A 26659-nucleotide genomic window follows, 5' to 3' on the forward strand; every position below is an offset into this window, starting at 1 on the left:
ATCATGTCAGGGTTATTAAATGCTGAATATAGTCTCATTTTATCTTTATTTTCTAGATAGTTATTTTTATTCCACATGAATAGGGTTGGGGATATTGGCTGCAATGATACAAGTCAAAATCAAGCAGTAATGGACACTGGAACCACAAAATTGCACAAATTGCAACTAATCCAAAATATCCAGGGTATTGTACGTCCATAGGTGACATCATCCCATGGTTTAGATGCATAAAAACAGGTGTGAATTTCTCAGTCTTCTAAAGGAATTGATGCTGTTCCTGTGGATGAATGGGAATGGATGAGAAGGAAACGTGGGAATAAAACAATTATCAGTCAGAAGCTGCTTGGTGGCTCTGCCAGCAGGGTCAATGCAGATGGAGCATCTGGTGTGGTCCTCAGCATCACCTTTATCTGCAGCAGGAACTAAATCCCCCTCCCAGGCTCCCTGAGACAGCTGGGTTTGTGTGAGTGCTTGATAAAACTTGACCCTCTGATCCGCTGTACTCAGCCGAGGTTTATCAACCTGTGTTTCCACTGTTTGAATTTCAGCTTTTTCTAATGCTCTGCCAATAAAGGGGTTTTTCCTAAGATAGAATTGCTAAGCCCAGCGTTTTGTTAGTGTCACATCCAAGGTTTTAAGCAGCAGAGCTGCTCAAGGCAGCTCCCAAGGAAATTTAAATACTTGCTTTAACAGTATTCTCCATCCCTTCTTTTATCTATGAACAAATACAGGCACATGCAGGGAGAGATTTGCAGGTTGCCAGTTTTCATGACTTTATTGAAGTCTCAGCATCATTGACTTTTTTTTGATATGACAAATCTGGTGCTTTTTTGTTTGGTTTGGTTTTCCTTTTGTTTCTAACATTTCTGGTTGAAAGAAGTGCCATCCTAAGGGTGAAACAAAGATCTCAGGAGCTGAAGCGAACAGACACAGCGTGTTTGATTTTTACATCTTGTTTTTTAAGCTCCTTTCAGGATTTCTGGTGACCCTCTCTCATTATTGAAACCTGAGCAGATTCCCAAGACAATATCAATTGGTTTTTCAACACTCAAAACAACACATAAAACTTCAGTCTCTTCTGTATGGGAAGAAACTGAAGAAACTTTGGTGGGAAACAAACCCAGCTCAGTTGTCTTCTAATGCTTTCAGTTCATTCAAACCCCAGAAAAGCCAGTCATTGTTAAATTACCTTTAGGAAGGGTTTTCTTTCACCTTCGACACGAGGGAGATGAAGCATCTTGTTTGCACCAGGAGCTGCTTGTTAAAGCAGAACAGCTCCCAGTTTGTAGCTGGGGAAAAGCCAGACAAGTCCCTTACTGGTGGTGGCATCTCTCCTTTGTGGTGTGTGATGTTTCCACAGGCTGCAGGATGTGTGTTTGCAGATGGGAACTGATGTGTTGAGGGTTTAGCTGACCCACCCAAGACCCTGGAGCTCATTTTGTCCTATACCCCATCCAAGACTGTTCATGATGGGCATCACTCCTCCAGAGCCAGCTCACAGCAGCTGCATGTCTGCTCCTGCTGCTGGCAGGAATTTCTGTTGTTCTCTTCCTAAACAAAGCAGCTATTGTTTCTGGAACAGACAGTCGCACCATCAGCCGTGGAGGTGACAAAGAAATGATTACCCAACAGCAAGGAGCAAGCAGCAGCTGCGAGGCCGGGTGTCGTGTTTGCCTTTGGAAAGGTTGTTTTGGTTCTTGGCAAGTGGGAATGGAGTTTCTCTTGCAGGAGCTGGATTTGCTGGTTTGGCGCCACGCCTGCCACATTTCTCAAGGTTTGACATTGTTCCTGGCCTGGCAGTTTGCAGCTCTCTGGGGAATTCAGCATCTTGAATATTTCTGCAAACAACAACAGCCCAGCCATGAAGTTTGGATCTGGTTTGCTGGTGGAGTCGTGGGATCTCTCAGCTCAAGGCACTGCCCAGAGCAGCAGGACCCCATCCCAGCTGCTTCAGCCTCTGCTCCAACTCCATTTTCCCATCATAATCATAAGCATAACATGGCAATTTATATGAATTTGGATTTTTTTTCCCTAGAGTGAGTGGTATTTTTTTTTATTATAATGTTTAGTAGTTTAACTCATACAGCTGGGGTGAATAAATGAGTATTTAGGGGTGGGATCACTTCTTCACCTGGATGATGTTCTCGTAGCTCTAGTGAGATTTTACCCAAAGAGCAAAATACTGTTTATTTTCTAAATTGCCCTGGCACTGTATTAGTGAGAGGAAACACTGAGCCTTTTAATTTTTAAAATTTTGGCCAAATTCTAGTGAACTTCATCTCACTACTATCATTAGCTGTGACTTAGAGCTGAAGAAACTGAGGCAAAGAAGAAAAGCCCTTTCCAGAGGGATGATTTTAAGAAGCTCAGAAAGACACAGCAAAATACAACAGCTCTTCTTTCCCTACTCAGTTCAGATATATCTTGGATACATCAACAGGAATTTTTTTAGCAACAGGGGGGTTCTCCAAGGAGAATATGGACATCTGTCCTTGCAGACAGAACTGGAACTCACATCCCTTTTCTGCTCAAATATGAGGTTTTTAAATGGAGAGGGAGTGTAAGGACAAATTACAAAATATATTTCTCTGTTCCTAGATTCAAAACATACCAAAACAATGCAAAATTGACATTTTTATTGAAGTGGTTTAAAGTCCAATTTTGAAAGAAGCTTCTGCACCATAAAAGAGATGTCAATGAAAAATTTTGATTATTAAAAAGCTGCTACCACCCTGCAGAGCTCCACTTGATGTTATTTTCATTTCCAAAAAGGTCGGGTTTGTAAAGGGAAACTAATAAGCTGAAAAAATGACCACCTTTATTGCAGGGCATGTTTTCCTCTGGAACTCTAGTGCCATTTACTGGTCTGATGGCTTTCTTTTGCATCTGGGAAGCTCTGAATGCAGCTCTTTGCCAGTTACACACCAACCATTTAGAACCCAGAGAGACCAGCTCGTCAGTAATTACTGTAATGGGTTATTTGCAGTGTTTCTTGAAAGGTGATTGAGCCCCTAATGCAGACACCAGATTTTTTTTTTCTTCACTTAATGGTGTGGTAAATTATTCCTACGAGGGGGCTCATTGAATGCCTCCTTTGAAACAAGTTAAAGGCCACAAAGGAAGAAAAAAAGCTGTAGGTCTCTTCTTAGGAATAACAGGAGAAAATATTTCTGGAGTGGTTCAGATTGAGATCTCCCCAGTGTTTCTGTGAGGCTGTGCCTGTCAACAGCGTCTGGCACGAGCAGTGGATGGGGCAGATGGCTCAGGGTGGATTCTCCAGCTGCAAAGATGCAGGACAGCCTGGGTAGAGGAAAATGGGCTCTGTTTGCTCAGAGCTTCTGCCTTGTGATCCTGTGTCCGTGCATGTTGCAGCTTTGCAGATCAGCTTCTCATCTGAGAGGTGCTGAAGCAGTGCAGGAATGGCTCCAGAGAGGGGAGCAGGTTGGATATTAGGAAAAGTTTCTTCACTGTAGGGGTGGAAAGCATTGGAAGAGGCTCCCCAGGGAAGTGGTGGAGTCAGCATCCGTAAAAGTGTTTAAAAACCGGGCAGAGGTGGCATTTTGTGATGTGGGACAGTGGGCACAGGGGTATCTGGGTGAAGGTAGGGCTTGATGATCTTGGGGGCCTTTTCCAGCCTTGAGGATTCCATGCTTCCATGATTCTATGACTCTGTGATTTCATGAGCTTGGCTTTTACAAAGGGAGGTTTCTTCTACTGCTAAGTGAATAAATTAATTGATCTGTCCAAATGCAATTAGCAAATGCTACAGCAGGAAAGGCTTCCTAATCAGAATCATTAATCTGGCAAAAATGAACTGCTGCATGTCTTGCATGTCCTTTTTTTGGACACAGCAAAAAACAACCTCAATAATATAATAGCATTGGGCTTTATTTATAATTTAGCTGTATAAATATCTTATTTTTACACATTGTGCTGGCTACATGCCATAACCCAAACTGCCTTGAATTTCCTGGGTTGCAAGGCTGGTTATTTTTTGGTTCCAAAGGCAAGATTTTGAGCTTTCACAGGCACATTCTTAATTTCTCCCCAAACCTGTGCAGGTAGAAGTTTTTGCCGGTGGGGATTAGGGAGTATTTGAGAACTGGCTGTGATTTAGAGAAAGCAGAACACACTGCTGATCCTTGTGCAGTCTGTCTCTCCATGCTTTCGATGCCCCAAACCTGTGGGTTGCCCTGGCATCAGGGGGGGAACCTTCCCCTCTCACCTCCTTCGAGGGAATGAGAGCATCCATCATTATTCATGGGGCTGAAGTCACACAGAAGGTTATCATTTGACAACTAAAAAAGAGTTCAAGACATTTAGTCAATCACCTGAGCAAATCAGTTTTACTTAACTCTTCAAAAAGGGGCTTCAACTGGGAAAAATAGAAATCCAACAATTCAATTGGGGTTGTCCACTCTGGAGAAAAGAAGGCTCTGGGGGGAGCTTAGAGCCCCTTCCAGTACCTAAAGGGGCTGCAGGAGAGCTGGAGAGGGACTTGGGACAAGGGATGGAGGGACAGGACACAGGAAATGGCTTCCACTGGGAATGCCAGTGGAATGGCAGGGAATGCCAGAGGGGAGATGGGATATTGGGAAGGAATTCCTGGCTGGGAGAGTGGTGCAGCCCTGGCACAGCGTGCCCAGAGAAGCTGTGGCTGCCCCTGGATCCCTGGAAGTATCCAAGGCCAGGTTGGAACAACTTGTGGGAGATGTCCCTGCCCATGGCAGGAGGGGTAGAATGGGATGTGGCAGGAGGTGGTGAGACCTCTTCCAACCCAAACCATTCCATGATTCCAGTGGGAGATGCTGGAAGGCATTTGGACACTCTGGAGCCCCTCATGTCTGAGCCCTGAGTCTGTCTCTGGAGGGGCCCTGCAAAAACACCGGGAAAGCTGAGATGGGGAGCCCTGAAGTGCTCAGAGTATTTTCTTTTCCTCGCTGCAAAAACAACCCCTGTGGCTGTTGCTCAAGGAGCTCTTTGGTAACACTGAACACTAATGAATTGCACAGTTTGCCCACACACATCCCAGCCCTGTGAGGCTCCCAGGGCCTCCTCAGGCAGCGAGGTTTCCCTGGCAGCCCAGAGCAGTGAACGCTGCTCCCTTGGGATGGGTTTTCAAAGGATCCATCCACACAGTGAGGCTTTCTGACTTCTCTCTCCACGGGAGCAGATCCCCCGGGGCGAGAGCTGACCACTCACACCAAAGTCAGACTCAAATATCTTCTCTATTTCATGTGGCAGAGTCGGCCCAGGAATCTTTATGCAGCCTCCCTTGATAAAATTATTATCGTGTCCGTCCTCTTTCATTTACTCACTCCTGCTGCCGAGAATTAATTTTAGACTCTGCTGGCTTTTGTCAGTAGATCTCAGGATATATAATCTATGCTTTATTTTATTTTGTGCTCATCTGGGCAGTAGCTGGAGTGTATAAAATGGGGTCTCCTGGAACAACTTTATTGCTTCAGCCTCTTCCTTGAATGAGTTTTTGGCACAAGTATAATTTTTCCCTCGTCTCCGACAGAAAGCAATTTCCTTTTTCCCCTGCACGTCCTTCAGGCTCTGGTGATTCTGCCCTGCTGAAAACCAACTTTTTCGACCTGTTCTTGCTTCTGGGGGTGGCAAATTGTCCTCACCTGAGCACCTCAGCACAGCACATCCTCTCTGACAGCAGCAGGCAGAACCCCTGCCCCCTTAAGAGTTTATTTGATCTCTTTTTGGGGTTACACCAAAGAGCTAAAGAAGGATTGTTATGGTTCCTTCACCTCTTGAAATTGATCCTCGCAGTGAGGAAATGATGAAATTGGAATGGGAAAAGCTGGGATGCTGACAGGACTTTGACAGCTGTAACTTTTATTTAGCCCATTGTCTCGCTTGCAGCGTTACTGATGTGTTACCAACCTTGAGCCAAGGGGAATGACATGGCAAGGGAAAGGTGCAGGCTTCATTTTTTTCTCTTTTTCTTTTCATTTTAGGGGACCAAGAAGTATCTTTTAATCTCCACTGGACATACCTGTGTTTCTATGTGAGGTTCATATTTTTTTCTTTTAAGAAGAATTTGATGTTTTCATGAAGAACTGTCTGGGTTAGTGGAAGTGTTGTTCAGCAGAAATGTCTGAGCCATAACGTTGTGAGAGATGAAGGGTTTGCCTCATTGTCTTTGCCCTTTATATTTTTAGTGCAAAAGGCAGGAAGTGTCTCTTGATTTAAATGAGAAGTATCAAATTTCTTCTGCTTATAAGAAGGGCCCTTTGGAAGCTGTGTTGCAGACTGATACAGGACTTCCAGAAAAATTGTGTCAGGAATGGTTTGGTCTTTTCAGCTTTGTTTTCACTGTGTGTATACGCTGGAGGTTTGGAAATGCCTGTTTTGCTTTCATGAGGAAGACTAGGCTGGAGGTTTGGAAATGCCTGTTTTGCTTTCATGAGGAAGACTCAGAGGATTTTATTTTCCAATACAGTTTCCACTGTGTTCATGGGAAAAGATTTGTTTTGTTAAGGAGAGTATAAATACAGCACTGTGGCAGATCCCTCTAAAAATCGGTTCAAGTCAATACTGATCTGATTTCCCCACATTCTAACTGGAAAATATTTTTTTCTGATTCCTCTGGCATCTCTCTAACATAAAGAATTACAAATGAGAGAAGCATTTGCCCCCCTGAGCTTCATGTGCCACATACTGCTCCAGCAGTGCTAAACTTCCCAAAGAGAAAAAGAAATATTGGAGAATGGAGAGCTGTAGCTTCAGATGAGGAGGTTGGGATAATTTAGGATAATATAATTTAGTTTGTTTTGAATTACTTTAAAATCAGAAAGCCTGGGAGAAGTTCTCCATGTACCAGTTTCTGGTCACAGTCTATGTAAATCTGGAAGGGAGCCATCAGCTCGATGAGAACTCTGGTGTACATTTGTATTACTGAAAGCAGATGTGGACTCAGGGCTCCAGCCAAAATTTCAGAGTAGGAAAAAAATGATCTGTCCTCAATTCCTCATCGGTCAGAAAGGATGGGATGAATCAATACTGGTGCATTAGTGCTGGGGAGATGGCTTTCAGGCCTGACGTGTCTGATAGAGATGCTAGCTCGGCCTAGGAGTGATAAGAAAACCAAACTGCTGCTGCCTGTGCGCAGCCCTGCGCCTGCTGCTCTCCTGCATGGAGAACCTGCAGCTCACAAGTGTTGCTTGGTGTGAGGACACATGATTACAAAACGATTTGGCAACGGAGGAGTTCGGCTGCACACGGCCCCCCTTTGTGCCACGCTGCTCCCCAGGCCCGTGTCCTGCTCAGACATCGCCCTGGGAGCCTCCACGGGCCCGGCCCACGAGCAGGAGGAGTCTGGCTCACAAGATGAGGCTGGGCTGTGACACACGCGTGGGGTGCACGTGAGCCCAGCAGTACAATTGTCACGATTGGCCCTGGCACAGTGTGCCCAGAGGAGCTGTGGCTGCCCCTGGATCCCTGGCAGTGCCCAAGGCCAGGCTGGACAGGGCTTGGAGCAGCCTGGGACAGTGGAAGGTGTCCCTGCCCATGGCAGGGCGTGGGATGAGATGATCTTTAGGATCCCCTCCAATCCAAACCATTCCATGATTCACTGTATGATTCTATGATTTATGGTGTGGTTTAAAATGGACCCTCCATCACAGTGAGCCTCAAAGCCCTTTTCTCTTAGCAGGAGGTGCAGGAACACCCTGAGTGCTGGGAATCCTCCCAGTCCCCTCACCAAGGCATTTCCAGGCACAGATTTTGTTTTATTATTTTAATGAAAAATAAACCCTCTCAGTAAGGAGGATCCTGCTCTTTCCCTCCTGCATTTTGGAGACACAACTGTGATTTGTTATGGCCCTTTTGTCTGGGGAAGATTTGCTCCTCAATGAGTGGTTTCTGGCTAATCTTTACTACTTCCAATTTTGTGGGAAGATCTTCTTTAGACAGAACTGGGTCGAGTATATTTCAATTGCCTCGTGTTCTTAAGATCAGTTTGTCAGAGAGTCCTAAATAACACATTGCTTTATTCATAAACAGCCTGAGCAAGCCAGGATGTGCAGCACGTTCAGGGGGTGACAGTGATGTGTTGCTCTGAGCTTATCAAAGGGCTCCACTGCCTGAGCCACCAGCACAAAGAAAATGCACTGAAGAATTATTTGGACCTCATTTATTTAATGAGCCGGCAGTGAAAATGAAACCTCCAAACTCGCCATGGTTGAGAAGCAAATCGCAGCGCAGATTTTTCAAATCTGTAAAAGTTCAGAGCTTTTCATTGGGTGGAAATAAATGTGACCATTGGTTCATATATAAAAAGCAGCTACATAAAGTGTGTGAAATTGCTGGGGGATTTCTGGGAGCTGTGGAGGTGGTGATTTCTGACTGGGAGCAGAATCTCACATATAATACCTGGGGTTTGAGCCCACAAAGGAGAATTTAAAAGATTAACAGTGATTCAAATACCAATAATCTCAAAGAAAGAAAATTAGCAATATTTTAGTTGTTGGTCTGACTCACTCCTACTCTAGCTAATAAAAAGCCAATTTTTCCAGCTTCTCTCCTTTGTGTTGTCTGGAGTTCTGGTTCCCTGCACATCAAAGGGAACAGGTCTCTGGGCTGGGATTCAATAGACTGACTATTTTTTTTTCTTGTTTTCACTTTAGCCATGACTTGTTACTTGAGATTAGAAATGTAATCATAGAATCCTGGAATGATTTGGGTTGGAAGTGTCCCTCAATACAACCTCATTCCCAACCACCCTGCCACGAGCAGGACCAGGCTGCTCAGGCCTCCTCCCCGTGTGTGTACGATGCCTTTGCTGGTCCTCTCAGGAGAGTCCAGGGGAAGTAATGGGGATTAATTATTTCCAGCTACACTTTTCCAGAGCAAATCACACTCGTCTCAAACTGAAAAAATGTTGTTGGCTTCCTCCAGCACTGTTTCATTCCTGTTTCTTGCTTTCCCCTCTGTCTGCACAGCTGTTGAATCGCTGCATTCCCTGAATGACCAGATCTCCCACTTCATCGTCAGCAAGTCAAAAACCCTGGACGAGGATGAAGATGCCTTTTTGCCCAGTGAGAAGGAATCTCTGAAAAGTGCCATGAGGCTGATGAGGCACCTCCTGATGGATGCACAGGTAGGAAATCAATACACACACGTGTGTTAGGATGTGAGGAAGGCACATTACACAGATCTGGGGGAATATGTCATTTTTACGTGCAGTTTTAGCAGGGGAGAGCATTAATTTCTGATTCTTTAAAACTGATTTTGGCTTCTGAAATCTGCAGCTGTGGGAAGAACATCTCAGTGCACAGAGTGTGCAGCTTGTGCTGGGGCTGAGTCACAGATTCAGGGTTGAAAATGGCTCTTAATTTCAGGAGAAAATGCAGCAATGCACCCATTGATGGGAATACAGCAATAAGCCCATTGATGGGAATCCAGCATCAGCACTACCAAAAGAAAATCATCTGTCCACTAAACATCTGTGCTCAATGCCAGTTTTAGAAGTGCCAGACAACTGAGCTGTTGGTTTAGCCAAGCTGTAAAATGCCAGTTAAAAGTCATGAAATGATGTGCAGATGTTTCTTTGTGCCTTTGCTGCTTCAACAAAACAATCTCTTTCTCTGTAGCTTTGCTGTGTTGCAGTCTTTCCTTCAGCCTACAAAAAACAACCTTTGAAATATTAATTATATTTATGTTTTTATATTCCGTTTTGGTCATTATTTGCAAAACCTGGATGGAAAATGACAGCTTCTGTCAGAGGGGTATTTTGAAATGGGGTGGTCTCCTCTCCCTTCTCCTCTGGCAAGCCCTAAAATCAGGCAAAGGAGGGCTGAGGCTGTCCTGAGATCTTCTGAGCTCTTCAGGACTGGGGATGGCCTGTTCTGCTTCCATGTTCTGCCACATGGACTCTGGTGGTTATTATCTTATCTTATCTTATCTTATCTTATCTTATCTTCTCACTTTCAAAGCCTTTGGTCCTGATTACTCTGGCTGGCAGGGATCCTGTTGCAGGTGAGGAGTGGCCTGGGGATCCCAGCTGTTAACAGCACGTGTATTTTAATATTGTGTGTTGGCACGAGGAGTCAGTCCAGGCTTTGGGGGCTGTGGAGTCCACAGGGAGCAAACCCTTCCTGCTGTGCTCAGGATTTCATTTCTGTGAGGATGGTGCAGATCTCACTGTGGCACATCTTTAACCAAGTCACCTCCATTTACCCCAAACCACCAGAGTTAATGCTGTTGAAGTGTCACAGGGAACACAAGGGGCTACACTGTGCTTCTGGGTCTGCTCCCACAGTGGGAATAGATTCCATAGATTCCCCTGCAGTGGGAATAAAATCACAGAATCCATGGAAATCCATGGAATCCTCCCAGTGTGAGGCTCTGTAGAGAGATAAGCTGAAATCCAGAGCTTGGCCCTTTTACTCCCCTCTCCTAGCATGGACCTGATTTTGACTGGTGGATAATTTGAGGAGAGAACATCCAGCTTGAAATTTTGGGCAGAAAGTTTGGGTTGAAAGGGACCTTAAATCTCATCCCATTTCACCCCCCTACCCTGGTCAGGGACACTTTCCAGAGACCAGGTTGCTCCAAGCCCCATCCAACTCTGTCCAAGTTCCAGGTATTTGGAATACCTCTGGGGAGTCTGGCATGAGGGCAGGCAGATGCTTACAGGCAGATAAAAATAAATATGGGACAAAAAGGTACCTATTGATAATCCCCTTGTGCAGGAATTCTATTTTTAGCACCCAAGAATTGCTTTCCTACTTATCAGCTGTCCTGAATGCATATTAATTGGTGCCTGTGATAGAGAGACTGATTAGGAAATGCTAAGAACAATAGGGAAATGTCAAGGGCTCCTGTATCCTCATGATGTGCCTGGATCCCTTCCCAGAAAGGACAGGATGTTTTCTTGCCTGGGATTTTCAAGTTGGAAGAATGACAAGGTGGGAAGTGGTAGTGGTGAGTAGAAGGATGGAAGTAAACAGGTGATAACATCCAGTAAAAAAAATTAAATAAAACCTCAATAAAATAAATCCTCTGAGGAATGAAAGAAACATGAGTCTGGCAGGAATATCCCCGCCAGTGTGTGAATACAAATATGTGCTTACCCTGACTGCAGAGTGCCCTGTGGCTCTAATCACACACCAGGAAAAGATATCACCAATCCAATTATTTCCCTTCCCTTCCCTTCCCTTCCCTTCCCTTCCCTTCCCTTCCCTTCCCTTCCCTTCCCTTCCCTTCCCTTCCCTTCCCTTCCCTTCCCTTCCCTTCCCTTCCCTTCCCTTCCCTTCCCTTCCCTTCCCTTCCCTTCCCTTCCCTTCCCTTCCCTTCCCTTCCCTTCCCTTCCCTTCCCTTCCCTTCCCTTCCCTTCCCTTCCCTTCCCTTCCCTTCCCTGTTAGTTATTTTATGGAAAGATTGATTGTGCAAGGCTCTGTAAAAGGATAAACTGGAATCCTGTGCTTGGCCCTTTGACTCCCCTCTCTTGCCATGGACCTGATTTTGACTGGTGGATAATCTGAGGAGAGAACATCCAACTTGATACTTTGGCTAGAAATCAGCTGGACTGCTAAGCCAGCAGGAGTGGCTGGTCAGAGGGGACAGTTAATGGGCATTTCTCACTTCTCTGCCACTATTAATCTGCTTTGAAAAGGCAGGGGTGATGTGGGGGTGATGCCTGGTGCCTGCTGCCCTTCTGGCTTGGAGAGAAATTGGACGCATTTTTGGAACTCTGCTTGGACACACACCAAGGAGATGTTGCTGAAACAAAGGTTTCGGGTCCACCATGGATCTAACTTTGATCTTGAGTCATTTTTTTGGCAGGATGAATCACTGAACCAACACACAAAGCTTTCCACTCTGGAGAGCACCGCGAGGGCTTTTAGAGGAGGCTGTGCTGGGGCCCATGTGCCTGTGAAGGGGCAGGTCCCTGCCCTCTCAGCAAGGTGTCACTGGGAGCACAAAGGACAAGGATGCTCATCAGAGTGGAGAAGAGGAACCACAGCACAGAGGCACCGGGGAGCCTGCCTGGGGTTTCACAGCTGGATTTTCTGATAGTTAAAATGTGCACTCTGTGCCCCTAAGCATCAGCCCAGTCCCTACATATATTAGGCCATATTTATTTCTCCCTTAGCTGCTTGGAAGAGCCTCTTTTGCCCATCTGTTTTCTCAATTTACTCCACTTTTCACTGATTTTAATGCCTCAGTTTTGTGGTAGTCATGTACAAGCAACTGTGACAGTAGTGACTGTGGCTTTATAGGGGAAATTAGAGATCACTTCTTGGTAAACACAGCATGGAGGAACAGCTGCTGAGTGGGGGAAAAAATTCTTCTCTTCTCCCATATGCAAATGGGTTTTCTCCATGGAAAATGGGGCATATTTTGCACTCCTCCTGGTTAGAGAAATGGCACGGGTGGCAGACGAGGTGGCACTGGTGGGAGGATGGTGCTGGCAGCTGTGGTGTGGCCTGCCTGAGGGGCTGCTGATCCATCAGCCTCGTCAGCAGCGTTAAACTGCACGCAGGGAGAGGTAATCAGCTGTGTGGAGTCTCTCAGCAATGGGCTGCCAGCTCAAATTCAGCCCAGGGAAGACAGTGATTTAATGGAAGTCATTACAGTCTGCAGGATCTCTTGACCCCGGTGCTCTCCATCCCTTCCATGCCCTGGATAGGATTTCCTCCTCACTAAAGCCCTGGTCACAGCTCTGGCTGCTGGGCTGAGAGCTCTGGGACAGCAGCACTGCCCTCCCTGCAGGTGAGGGCTGGGGCTCTGTGCCCAGATGGCTCCTGGTGTGTCCCAGGAGTGCAGCACATCCCTGGCATCACCTTCCCTCCCTGAGCCACCGTGTCCATGCCCAGCTCCAAGAATGGCTCCAAGAATGGGAATTGTGCTGCCTGAAGGAAAAGGTGTGCTGAGATAATGCTGGTGCACAAAAGCAGGCAGAGAGGGAAGGTGCAATGATCCCCCGTGGCACGTCCCACCCTCGCCTGGCGTTGGAGTGAATAAACAATTCCTCTGCTGCAGCCAGCCCCGTGCACAGCGCTGTGGCAGGGACACGGCAGCCTGTGATAGACTGTCACTGCTGTCAATCATTTCTGACACTCCTATTATGCTCAGAAAGGATGTTTGCTCTGTGCCTGTTGTTTCATAGTCCTCAGAGGTGGAATTTTATAGCCTAGCAGTGTTTTTTTCCTCAGACATTTCCCAAAGCAGGATTTATTGCTTCTGAGACACACGTGACATGAATCCATGATACCTTCAAACTTTAAATCACCCCCTAGCTTTGCCTAAATTACTTTTTGATTTGTTTTACTTGAGTTTGTGTTTCTAATTGCAATTGTGAGAGACTGGACTGGCATAGGTATACAGCATCCAAGGGCTGGGTCATGTGCATCAGCTCTGATCCAGCTGTTTCCAGAGGAATTTGTCTCATGAACAGAAAAGGTGCACCCAGGCACCAGCACCAGCCCTAGATGTAGGGTAACAGTCTCTTATATGAAGGACCACATGACATGTTGCTGGATGCCTGCCCTCAAAAGCCAAGCTTTCAGGAAGTTCAGCCCATTCAGTTCCTTCCATGAAGTGTTTAATTGACTTCAAGTAGGTTTGAAGTTCTTTGGGAGAAATACCATCTCTTTGGTGCCTTTCCCAGCAGTGTTGTGATTATCCTCAGGTGTTGTTCTGGAGGGAATGAAAAGACATCAAAACCATCTTTTGGTTTGCATTGGACTTTTTGAATGAGATCATACCACAAATGGTGACTTAAGAACAAGATCAGCTTTGTGGGACATCTGGCTTAGAATCACTTGGATTTCAGTTGCTGCCTAGGCATGAGAGTGTGAGGGCATTGAGATATTCAACTGCTTCTCTGCTGGGGAGTTCATTTATTTCTTAGGTAAAGACAGAAAATCAGCCTGGTGGTGCTTCTAACATAAATTGCTAACAAAATAGTGTTCTCATTGCCCAAAAAATCATTGAGGAAACACTTTCATTTACATTTAGAAGTATTTTTTCTTTAAAATATGGTATTGTAGCATTTTTTGTGTGTGTGTGGTTTTTTGATAGGTTGTTTTTTTCCCTTTACTCTGAATCAAACATCTCCAGTCCTCACTGGCTCATGGGACAAACCTTTAGCAGGTGTCTGCCAGGACAGGTCTGCAGATGAAGTTAATGCCAGTTTGGACAGAGAATATTGCCCTGTTTTTCTTTGGAAAATATCTGAGTATTTGAGTTGTCATCACCTTAAGCCTTTTAAGCCTGACACTGATACCCTGTAAATAAATCATTTAAGGTGAGAGTCTTTCAGTTTATGGAAAAAAGGAAAACCAGCTTGGCATGACTTACATTTAACCATTCAACATCCCACCAGCTGCTGGGCTTTGTGTGTGGTTTTTTTTTGTTTTTGTTTTTTTTTTCTTTTTTTATTACCCTCCATTTCTAACCAGAGAAGATAATAATTTCTCAGCCCTTTTACATCACAGTCTTTTCTCCAGTGGTCCCTGCTGCCTTCCTGAGCTGTTGTGGAGACGGCCGCGATAATTGCTGCAGAACTGCAGCAGAGCAGCGCTATTTCCCCAGCTGACCTTTAAAAATAGTTCTCATTTTCTACAGAGGGCTGCTGTATAAAACCAACCATGTTGTTGCAATATTTTGTTTGTTACTTAAAAGCTTCTCACCATCTGTTTTTCAGACTTTTAGCAGAGTTTCAGGAGCAATGCCCCATGACCTTTGTTTTCACGCGAGTGGGTCCTATCAGTATCAACAGGAAGAACAGGGGAAGGAGGATTTCCTCTGTGTTTCAATAAACTGGAATTATTTGAGTTCTGAAATCGTCCTTGCCACACCGATGTGTTTCAAGGGCTGCAGAAAGGGAAATGATGCAAATTCTGTTATGAAATTGTATAAAAATGCAGCTGTAAATAGGTGTTCATATATCTTGGTGCTCATTTATCTCAGCCTGCACAACCCATGAACTGGTTTGTCTTGGAGAACAGCTTCAGTTCAAGTCAGGGTGTATCTAGAGGAAAGCCCAAAACACAAACTTTCTGCTCTGTATGCTGTATTTTTTTTTTACATTAATCTTGCTGGCCCATTTCCATAAGAAGGAATTTTCTTGGCTGCCTCAAGCCAGTAGCACACCTTCTAATGATCCCTCTAGGGCTAAAAGGGAGCACAAAACACTGACTTGTGTTGAAGCAGGAGAAGATAAAAGGCAGAACCTCTGAAGCTTCATCAAGGACCTCGTTGTGTCTAATTGTCTAATGACATTATTAACACATGTTACACAGCCTGGCTTGTGGTGCTTGTCCCTAAACAGGTACCTGACAACCTGCTGCCTCTCTCATGGCCTGAGACAGCCTGGGTGGGCTGTCTCTACTAATTCAATTTATTTGGAGAATGATGTGCTCTATGATGAGGAAGCAGAGGCACCTCTAACTCAGGAGAGCTGTAACGTGCTGCTCTCTCCACCAGCCCAGCTCTGCACATCATTAGTGACCCACAAGTGGTGTCTGGGTGGTCATGCCTGATTCAAAACCCATGAGCTTTCTGAGCCAAGACTCAGGGTAAGGAAGTTTACAAAATGACTGTAAAAATGAGAGTTGCAGCCTTGGAGGAAGATCAGTTCTTTATTTTCTTGAGAGAGATTCAGGATGAATTTATGAAGCTTTTGTCCTCTGGGACAGTCTGTGCTTTTCCACCCCTGAGGGGTTCAAACCTGAGCTGGAACCATGCAAAGGATGGATTCTCCTGCCTACCATCACTGCAAAGGAATATTTATATCACTAAATAATAGTGCTGAATCCCCAAATTACATTTGCTGTAAGGCCAGAGCTGGTGGTAATTCACTGGCTGCAAGGTGGCTCAGCACGGTGACATCGGGTCGGTTCTGATTTCATTCTCATTCTTTCTTACTTTGCTCTCCTTTGGAACTGGAAAAAAGCGTGTTATTCAGGATTAGGTTTGATATTGTTGTTGAAAGCTCAAAAATGCTTTCAATATTTGCAGCCCTGCAAGAGAAGAAGACTAAAAAAAATACAGAATATATCACATGTACAAAGAGGAGAGCATAGCACCACCTTTAAAGAGTGCAGAAGCAAGACTCTCAGCAGTTTTGTTGTTTGTTTAGTTGCTTATAAGTTAGTGCTGGCTTTTATGTTTTCAGGAGGTGTGGAGGTCAGTAGGAGCAGAGGGCCATGCCAGTGGAGAGGTCAAGTTAGGGGTTACAGCAGCAACTCAGCTCTCAGAGAGAGAGAAATAAAGATATACATGTATATGTGTGTGTGTGTGTGTGTAGGCAAGGGTATAGCACCTGAGAAAACCTGATGGACACCTTTCCTTGATTCAGAGGCAAACCAGAACTGATTAAAAGAGAAAATGCATAAAGAAGCCAAGATTTCTGCAGGCAGTTCTCTGCAGATCTTGGATATTGCCAATTGAATTCATATCCAGGTAATTCCAAAATTCCAGTTTCTGTGATGCCTTCACAGAAGGCCCTCACACCTCTTAGCAGGTGGCCCAGGACAGAGTGTTTCATTTGCAGAGTCCTGTTGAACACTGAAGAAGAGGTGACAATTTTTTCTCACTTAGAACCCGGTGTGTATTCATGAGCAGAGAGTGTGTGCAAAGCTTTAATTGAAGTTCATGAGAGAGAAACGATGAGTATCTTCATAAATGTAGAAGAAGCAATTAGGGGAGACCAGAACGGATTTGCCATCGCAGCAGTTTATCAGCAATGCAGATTTTTCAGTTAATAACAGGAAAAAACCCCAATTGTGCAGCCAGCAAATGAGACAGAAAATCCCAGTTAGCCTCACTCAGCGCTTGGAAAGCACAAGATGTGAAGACTCAGGAAAACGTGTTCTCTTCCCTCAATGTGTTTTCTCCTGCCTGGAGAGTCTCCTGCTCCATTTCTAGTCAACAAATTAGCTAAAGCCCCTCACCTCAGCCCAAAGTGAGCTGCAGCTGCACCATGGTGCTGGACCAAGCCACTGGGAAGCCCAAGAGTTCCATCCCAAAGCAAATCCTCCTCCTGACTCAGCTGCAAACTTCCCCTCCAGCCTGTGAGCTCAGGGGTCACCAGGCTGAGCCCAGCAGGAGGTGGGAGCCAGCCAAGTACATTTGTATTTTTGTCTCACAAAAACCAATAAATATTTAATGGCTCTGGGAGACACAGTGAGTGTTTGGGTTCTCTCCCCATATATCAACAGTTGCTTTAAGCACTTCCTTGATAAAAATTAAGCTGTTTCTCCAGATTCCTGCCTCAGATGCTGGGTAGGGAGCTAATTTTGTAAGCAAAAGCTGTTTTGTTTTGGAAAACAAATTCAAATGGAAGAGCTGGTTTCTGAAAGTGAATGCTGGGCTGCTATTCCTGCAGAAATATTCCAAACAGCCTTGTGAGTTAACCCTGGCAACAGATCTTGTCCAGATGTAGTAATCCTTTATACTTTAACTCCTTCTAGGTTGTAGGCTTAGTTCACTGCTAGGGAAGCATCCGTGCTAAATGCATTCCACTCGATTTCATTTGCACGGAGTTTTAGCAAACCATAGATTTTCCCTGGACTCCAATTTTTTCCCAGCAAGGAGATGAACTCACTGGTTGCAAGACCCTGACACCAGTTCAGTTTAGGGAAAAGGTGTCTTTTATCCGTTGCACAAATTTAAAGATGGAATTTAATTCCCATCTTCCTCATTTATCTGTGAGCTGGGAATAATATTTGTCTACTTCACAGTGATCGTGTGAGGCTCTTCATTCATTAATGTGTAAAAGCTTTGAGATCCTTAGGATGAAAATTGCTTTAAAAGATGCTGTTAATAATAAATATCAAGTAATGCACCTTGGTACCTCTTAGCAATAATTGGTGCTATCATTCCTGCCCAACTCTTCCATGAATTAAAAGGCTTTGAATGGGACTGGAACTACGAATGGGATTGGGACCAATTAGCAAGTAATCATATGTCAGTTTTTATATCCTTAGCATTCCTGTCATGGGACTCTTGGGAAAATCTCCATGGATTTTAATGGTGCAATGTCAGAATTCAGCCCCAGACATGTTTGTGGGATAACTGCTGGATAACCTGCATTCTTCTGGTAACTTGGTTGCTTAGTAATTAAGCTAAAAGCAAAAGTATGCTGGTTTAATATTAACATAAATGGAATTAGCCACCCTTTCTCTGAGTTAAATGTTACAGGAAAATTCTCATCATAAGGAAACAATGATTATTTTCTTTTGATATATAGATTTAATTATTTTGTTCATAGTTTTTGACTGCTCTCTGTATTTAACCTCCACTCCAGCATGTGGAGACTGGCTTTTATGGAAAATCCAATAATTTGCTGCTCAGTCACCCAACTTATACTTTTATTAGATTTCAAGCACACAGCACTCACCCTCCTAAACAGAGAGGCTCTAAATATACATCCCAAGTAAATAAAGAGCTCACATAAAGAAATTGCCTGATCTTTTAAAGATATCAACATTATTTCTGTGGAAGTGGAAAGCACTGAACCTTGGGATGATGCGTGAGATGAAGCCAGGACAAAGGACCCTGTGAATCAACACCGTGAGAAAGCTGGTGGGCAGTAAGGTGTGGATTTACAGCCAAGTGTTCCCCACTTAGGAGCAGCCTCTTCTTCCTGGCTGGGAGAGAATCGTGTGCTGTGAACGTTGCTGGTGCCACATGGGGGAGATGTTGAAGAAGAGCTGGATCACTCCACTCCAGCACAAGGACTGCCCGGGGAAGAGCAGCCTGAGGGGTTTAGGAGCCTGATCCCTTTCAGTTTCCCTCCCGTTTGAGAAGTATATAAATATCCTGTATAAAAGGGATCTGTGCAAACCACTTGAAAAATTATCCCTCTTGGCTTCAGGGCGCATCCAACGTCCTCCAGCTGCCAAAGGTGCTTTTATAAGCAAGACCATGAAGGGATCAAGGAAGATAAAATAAGAAGTGATGCTGTCCCTTGTGTTAGCACCACTGCAGCTCTTGCCCTCTCGCCAGCTGGGTTTGGGAAGGGATGGTTTGGAGGATCCAAGAGAGTCTGGCTGGCACGGGGAACACTTAGCAGGATTTCTTGCTGCTGTTCCCTAATACCCAAAAAATAAGGATAAGCTCATACAAGCAGTGTGTGATTTACTCAGGCCCACTGGCCATCTTCCTTGTTTCTTCTTAGAATAATACTTTTCACACTGCAGATTAGTGGTTAATGCTTACTTATGCATGAGAAATCTCCATAGAAATGGCTATAGGGAGAGTATCTGAACTGTGTGAAAGCCAAAAAAGTAAGATTGACTTTTTGAATTACTTTTCTAATATCTTTTTTTTTTTTTTTTTTTTTGCAATGGTTTAAAAATATATTTATTCTAGGATATGTTTTATAATATTCTAGCAGCCAGGTTAACAGGTAGAACTAGTACTTTTGTAACAGGAGTGAGCTGTGAAGCCAGGTTAGGTAGCCTGGGGGACATCAAGACATTTCATTTTTCAACTTAAAAAAAAAAAAAGAAAGAAAAAAACTACAAGTGCACAGCACATACCCCAAAAGCTGAAGTGCTGCCCCCTTTGAACACGGGCTCCAGCTGACTCCAGGGGAACTCTGGCTCCTCTTTCAAGCACAACCTTCCCTTTCTGCCCACAGACAGCCAGAGGCTGCAAGAATACAGCAACTTTTTCCTCTCTGTCTTTCTGCATAGAGGAATTCAGAATCACTGCATGATGTGTGCCCCAATTAATATTCCCTGATTGTTTCCCTTTCCCTTCCAAATGATGTCAGTCTCCATCATTTTTGGAATAATGGTAGTGAGAGGAATGTCTGTTTTTCAGAAATATTTTATGTCTCATTTTTGTGCTCGCAACAATCTCTACTCATCTCAGGATTTTTATTTTTCTTTTTATCCTCTTGCCTTTGACTTATATTATAAAAGACCTACAGTAAAATAATGAAAACTGTCTTAATCTATCACTACTCAGTTTGTACATATTAATAATGAAGGCAGTGTAATTAGGCTGCAGAATGCACAGTGAACACAACACTAAGATGTCCTTAACTAACATCTGTGGCTACTGCTTGGCTTATATTGGCACAAGCCACCAAGATTTTACATGAAAACAGTTGTTTGTGTCTGGCATTGCTTTTACAGAGTACAGGGGCTTCATTTTGTACTGGCTGCCTGTTGAAAGACAGCGTGAAATCCATGGCAATGAATGCTCAGCTCTATTTGAGTTGTATTTAAGGTGCAGACCCTGGCCTCAGTGTCATTGCTTTGCTGAAAACTTTTTCCTCTTGTGCCTTTGGTGTTTGAGCTGATGGGGTGCCATGGACAAAAACTCATCTTTAGAAGGCCCTTCCTCTCTTCTGCCCCTTGCTGTCCCCTTTTCCATGTCAAACCCCATCCTCACGCCCTGTTACAAGGAGGCCAGGAAGGAACAAGGTGCTTTTCCAGTCTGTCATAGCATAAGCTGATGGTTTGATCCTCTGCCTGTGCTGTCCTGACCTGTGACATGTTGGATCTCCAGGGTCAAAGGCATCAAAGGTGTCTCTGATGGAAATGATGGGGGGAAATCTCATCCTTAATGCAAATGTAAGGCTGCAAGGCCACCACTGCCACAGACCTGGCCATGTCCATCACGGAATTATGGAATCATTTAGGCTGGAAAAAAATCTTTGAGATCAACATGTCCCATCCTTCCCTCTTTGACAGCTTCCAGCTGCTGGCAGAGCACTGAAAAGAGATGTTTAGAACCAGAGGGATGTTTAGATCAGATATAAGCAAGAAATTCTTCCCTATGAGAGAGGTCGGGCCCTGACACGGGGGCTGGAGAGAGAAAAGATCTTAAAGACCATCATGGTCCAACCCTTCTGCCCTTCTACCAGACCAGGTTGTTCCAAGCCCCATCCAAACTGGCCTTGGACACTTTCAGGGATCCAGGGGCAGCCACAGCTTCTCTGGGCAACCTGTGCCGGGGCCTCCCCACCCCCACAGGGAAGGATTTCTTCCTTATATTTAATCCAAACCTATTCTCTACCAGTTTACAGCCATTACCCCTTGTCTGTCAGACTGGGATGGATTGAGGTGCTCCTCCCCTGGTAACTTTCAAGCACTTTTCCCCAGCTTGCCAAGCCTCCAGCTGCTGTGAGCATAATCCCTCCTGTCAGAGCCAGAGTTATGATCCACCCCAAATCCTCCTGCTGAGTTTACATGGTGGATATGATCAGTGATGACTCTGCACAAACAAGAAAATAAACCAGCCCTACAGCTGTATGAATGTATCAGCTCCACGGAAAACACGGGGAAATGCAACGTCTGCAGAAGGAGGGAGGGGAATTGAGAGTGCAAGGGGTTTTAGTGTGGCACATTTGAGAGCAGAGCCCACAATAGAGAGTGAATAAAGACCTTATAAAAATACTTGGCAGCAACTCCTCTAAATCTTTCAAGGTATGAGTTTCTTATTTTAGTTGATTTACTGAGCTGACAAAGAGGCAATCATCGTTAATCAAAATAACTCACTCCTGCTTTGAGTATGAGAGCTGAAGTTAGATGAAGGTCATGGAAAAGAGATGATAAACTAGCCCAGGATCTTTAGTGGCTGGAGTTTATTAGGGAGCCTATTCTAGAGGGGAAACAGATTTTGGCAAATGCTGATGGTTTTTTAAATGGATTTTTTTCAAGAAGCAAGGATTGCATCGCTCACAGATTGACAGATGGGAAACACTCAAGTATGCATGAAGGGATGATTTCCTGATGGCTTTTAGTAGCAAGAGGTGCTGTATTGGAAAGCATTTGGTATTTTCCTGGAGGCAGGGAGGGAAGCAAAGATTTGGATAAGATATGTAGGAGATGAGAAGTGATAGGGGCCTGTGAGTGCCAAGCCACATTTTCTGGGGAAGCTTCAGGAGCCACTGACACTTCTGAGAAATGTCTCTCTTGGGCATCATGGAGATTTCTGTCCATGCCTTAGTCCATTTCTACTCAGGGAAGTATTTTTCCTCAACATCTGACAGTGCAATATTTCCGTGCTACGTTCCTCACCCTGGTCAGGTGTACACCAGCCTGTGTAGGACTCACTGAGGAGAACGTTTGTGAACACCTTGTTCAGCAGTTTGCTGATGGCTGAGCCCCAAATAATGCAAAACTGAACAGGCAGAAGCCCAAGAATCCTTCAAAATTATGCTAATGGTTCTTAACAAGTTCCATGTTTTGCCTTGAAACTTACTTCTTTAGCTAAAATGTTCTCTGCATTCTGTCTGGAATTAAGGGAAAATATCTAAATTCAAGAAAAGTGATTGCCCAAAGCAGTGAGAACTGCCAGTGCCTGCAAGCAATATCAATTAGTGTTCTGGTGCCAGAATTATCAATAGCTCTCTTGCCAGTAGCTTTTATTATCAAAAAAACTGGGTTGATAACTGTGTATTTCACTTGGATAACATAATGTGTGACCTTAGCACAATGAAGGGACACGAAATCCCATAGAAATTTTTGTTTAAAGCTAAATTATTTGTGCTTGAAATTTGTTTTCTATTCCCTCTTCTTCTTGCCCTGTGGACACATCTGATGAATCTAAACTTTGTCATTTTAAAGCTTTTGTGAGGTATTTGAAATTTCTAAATAATATGCTCATAGATTTTGTTTTGTTTTGCATCATCAGTAGCACAAACAGTCCTGGGGGCTGCAACCACTAATGGAAAGCCAACAAAAGAGCAACTCCCAAATACAGGGGACCACTCCAATACTAAGAAAGCTGTAAGCTATAATACAAATACCTATGTCAGCTCATGAATTAAATTATATTTATGAGAGATCTCTTGTGGCAGCCTACTAAAATAATATATTACGTGCTTAGAGGCAGCACTGGACTGATACAATGAAAGGGGGATAATTAAAGGCTTTTCAAATCCCAAATGTGCCAGCAGCTGCAGGTCAGCTCAGGAAGCAGCTCTGGGAGCCACACCTGTCCCTCCTGCAAGGATGGAAACCCATTACATGACACTTGTGGAGAATAAACCTGGAGGGGGAACAGCTTCTCTGTCCTGGATAAGTATGTAGAAGAAATCCACTGGGAATGATGCAAAAAAAAAAAAAAAAAAAAAAAAAGAGTGGTAGCAGGTGGCAGCACTTCTTTCTTTTCACCCTACAAAATGCATATTTAGAAGCAAAATGGAGAGGAGGAGCCAATTAGTGGGATTACTGTGCTTCAAGAGGCAGGTGCTTGCATTCCAGCTAGGAAACTGCTGCTTCCAATGAGATGAAATGCAGGTGCTTTGTATACAACAGAGGCTTTGGCAACAAAGTTTTGCTAATTACAGAAGCAGAGGACAAAAAAGTAAAGCTCAAAAGCAGCTTGTTTGACAATGAACAAAGGATCCATAGGGCAGCGTTAAAACTCAAGAAAAAAAAGAATTTTCAGAGCTGAGCAATTCTGCAGGTTCATTGTGGAAGCCATAAAGAGAAGGGGACGTGGTCCTTTGAATGGTGGGGAACAGGGAGATGGGGATAGCTTGGATTGCTCTGGGATGTCAGGAATAAAATGGCCTTGAGCAGAATAATAACCATGGCCACACATTCCTACTTAAACATAGAAAAAAATGAACATCAGAGAAAAAACTGATGTTGATGGTTGAGCACCAGAGAAAGGGCTAAAACAGAAATCCTCTCGCTTGTCTGGATGCAGCTCCGGCTCCATCTGAGCTGAGAGTGCCTTTTCCTGGCTGCAGAGCAGATGGTCCCTCCCTGGCACGGGCAGGGCACGGCGCCCGTGCCCTGCGGGAGGCACGGAGGGCACAGGATCCACCAAACCTGTCCTGGGGAGCGAGGGAGGGCTCCATGGAGACTCAAATCATGATTGTCTCGTCGGAATTCAGAGCTGTTACCAGTTACTACAAGATCAATAAACAAAGTGAAAGAGGGAGATAACTCACACTGGTGAGGGCACACCTCGAGTGCTGTGTCCAGTTCTGGCCTCTCAGTTTGGGAAGGACGTTGAGATGTTTGAGCACCTCCAGAGGAGGCAACGAGGCTGGAGAGGGGCTGGGAACACAAACCCTGTGAGGAACCACTGAGGGAGCTGGGGGTGCTCAGCCTGGAGAAAAGGAGACTCAGGGGTGACCTCATCACTCTCTACAGCTCCTGAAAGGTGGCTGTGCTCAGGTGGGGTTGGGCTCTGTCTCCAGGAACTGACAGAACCAGAGGACACAGTCTCAAGCTGGATCAAGGGAAACATAGACTGGATATTAGGAAAAAGTTTTTTTACAGAAAGGGTGATAAAGTTCTGGAATGGCTGCCCGGGGAGGTGGTGCAGTCACCATCCCTGGGTGTGTTTAACAAAGCCTGGATGTGGCACTGGGTGCCAGGGTTTAGTTGAGGTGTTGGGGCTGGGTTGGACTCGATGATCTTGAAGGTCTCTTCCAACCCAGTCATTCTGTGAATTCTGTGAAATTTTCTGAGGTGTATTTTGGGGCGTTCAGATCATTTTTCTCTTAGAGAGGTGGCAGTGCTTAATATTTTGGGGTGTTTCAGCTGCCTGAACCCTTTGCTCCTGGCTGTGTGCTGTGCCCAGCCCTCAGCTTTGCTCCTTTCTGGTGCATGAAAAAAAATCCCTTGGTCCTGCCAAGGATACTCTTCAGCAGGTGACCTTCCTCCAGGAGAGCAAAGCTCTTGAGTGCTCATTATTATTGTTGTATGCAAAGGATTGTTTCTTGCCATTTTTAAAACATGGAACTCACTTGGAACTTAGTAGGATTGGTGCTCAAATGTGGTTGCAATACAGAAATAAAAATTTCCTGGCATGTCTGCATCAAAGCTGGAGTCAAGAGTTGTGAAATGGTCATAGTATTTCTAAGAGATGTGATATCAAATGGTTGCCAGAAGTAGATGTAATTATTTTTTGTGGAAACACTCATTTTAGTACTATTTACATACAGACATAGAGATGCTAAAGACCCAGGTCCCACTCGCCATTCCAGATGTTGAAGGCTGATGCAGACACAATGAAGGAAGGTTTTGTTTTGTTATGAGCTTGGAAAGAAGAGAGCAGGACTTGGGGGGTGAAGACAAACTTCTGAAGGTTTGGGTGACCCTCTAAAATAAATTCCTCTTGGGTTCATTATCATCATATAACCACTCAAATTATTACAGGTGAACAGTGTGGATACAGAAGAATCTGCTGACAGGCTGAGAGAGTTGGGACTGTTGAGCCTGGAGAAAAGAAGGCTCTGAGGAGACCTTAGAGCCCTTTGCAGTATCTAAAAGGGGACACAGGAGGGCTGGAAAGGGACTTTTGACAAGGGCCTGGAGTGACAGGACAATGAGGAATGGCTTAAAGCTGAAGGAGAATAAATTTGGATAAGGTCTAGGGAAGGAATTCTTCCCTGTGAGGGTGGGGAGGCCCTGGCACAGGTTGCCCAGAGAAGCTGTGGCTGCCCCATCCCTGGAATTGTCCAGCTGGAGGGGGTTTGGAGCACCCTGGGATAGTGGAAGGTGGAATAGCAGGGCGTGGAATGAAATGAGTCTTCCAACCCAAACTACTCTGTGGTTTTCCCAGCTCCTTGCCTTTCTGTGACTGCTGGCAGTGCATAACCAGGATTTAACAGCCAAGTCCACGAGGAGACAAATAGATGGGTAAAAAGCTGCATCAGAAAAAAACCTGCTGGGTGCACCAGGGACAACAACGGAGGTTTTAAACAATGCATCTCTGTAGGAGTCACAAGAAAGGGCAGCCAGGAGGCAGCCGGGCTCTGGCACAGGCGGGTGGAGAAGCGCTCGGCTGCCTCGGGCAAGGGAGGATGGGGTGAATCCCGGGATAGAAACCTCGGCCTTGCACTCCTCAGAAAAACGAGACCGGAGTCATGCCCTTGTAAACAAAACCTCTAAACAAGGGAGCAGCTGGAGGTATTGGTGAGGGATCCCAGAGTGGGGAACTGGCTGGAAATATTTTCATGGAGGCTCTCGAAGAAAGCTGGGTCTGGGATACAATAGCCCAGAGAGCAGAGTTGTGAAAGAGCTGTAATTAGTGTCTGACAAAGCAATTAAAACCTGACCAGCAAAGGCAGCAGAATGAAGCTGATGGAAGTGGACAGGGCTCCAAATGTGAGTTTGATAGTGAATCCAAAACACCACAGGGGTGTTTCTGCCCGAGGCAGAAACCTGGGTGACAGTGAGAACTGTACCCCGTGGAGCCACCCCTAGCTCCCCAAATACCCCACAGAGCCACCCCTAGCTCCCCAAATACCCAAATACCCCACAGAGCCACCCCTAGCTCCCCAAATACCCAAATACCCCACAGAGCCACCCCTAGCTCCCCAAATACCCAAATACCCCACAGAGCCACCCCTAGCTCCCCAAATACCCAAATACCCCATGGAGCCACCCCTAACTCCCCAAATACCCAAATAACCCACAGAGCCACCCCTAGCTCCCCAAATACCCCACAGAGCCACCCCTAACTCCCCAAATACCCACACACAGGGAATTGCCTCCTGCCCATGTCTTTCCCTGGGGTCAGGGTGGTTTTCCCTTCTTGGTTGTCCAATCCTCCAAACTGATTTAACTGAAACCTACGGCAGGCTGGGTGCCTGTGTATTCAGCCAGGTGTGCTGCTGGGTTATTTTAAAGAACTGGCCTTATATAAATTTAGTTGTAATATGAAGTTGTTTATTTTCTCCCTTCTACCTGGATTTTGCAATTTG

The 26659-nt window shown here is 45.0% G+C and overlaps 1 protein-coding gene across 3 annotated transcripts in view; it reads left to right on the plus strand.

The window, feature by feature from the left end:
- Positions 1-26659, plus strand: part of KAZN (kazrin, periplakin interacting protein) — a 204485-nt gene that overhangs the window by 40715 nt on the left and 137111 nt on the right. For 2 of the 3 annotated variants that reach the window (XM_053997487.1, XM_053997490.1), the window contains exon 2: positions 8961-9118. In XM_053997487.1, coding sequence (XP_053853462.1) covers positions 8961-9118 — 158 coding nt within the window. Of the gene's footprint in view, positions 1-8960; positions 9119-26659 lie in introns of those variants that run through there. The other variant, XM_053997492.1, reaches the window with a different exon arrangement.

The sequence above is a fragment of the Vidua macroura genome, chromosome 23 (assembly GCF_024509145.1).
Source record: "Vidua macroura isolate BioBank_ID:100142 chromosome 23, ASM2450914v1, whole genome shotgun sequence".
Classification (NCBI taxonomy): domain Eukaryota; kingdom Metazoa; phylum Chordata; class Aves; order Passeriformes; family Viduidae; genus Vidua; species Vidua macroura.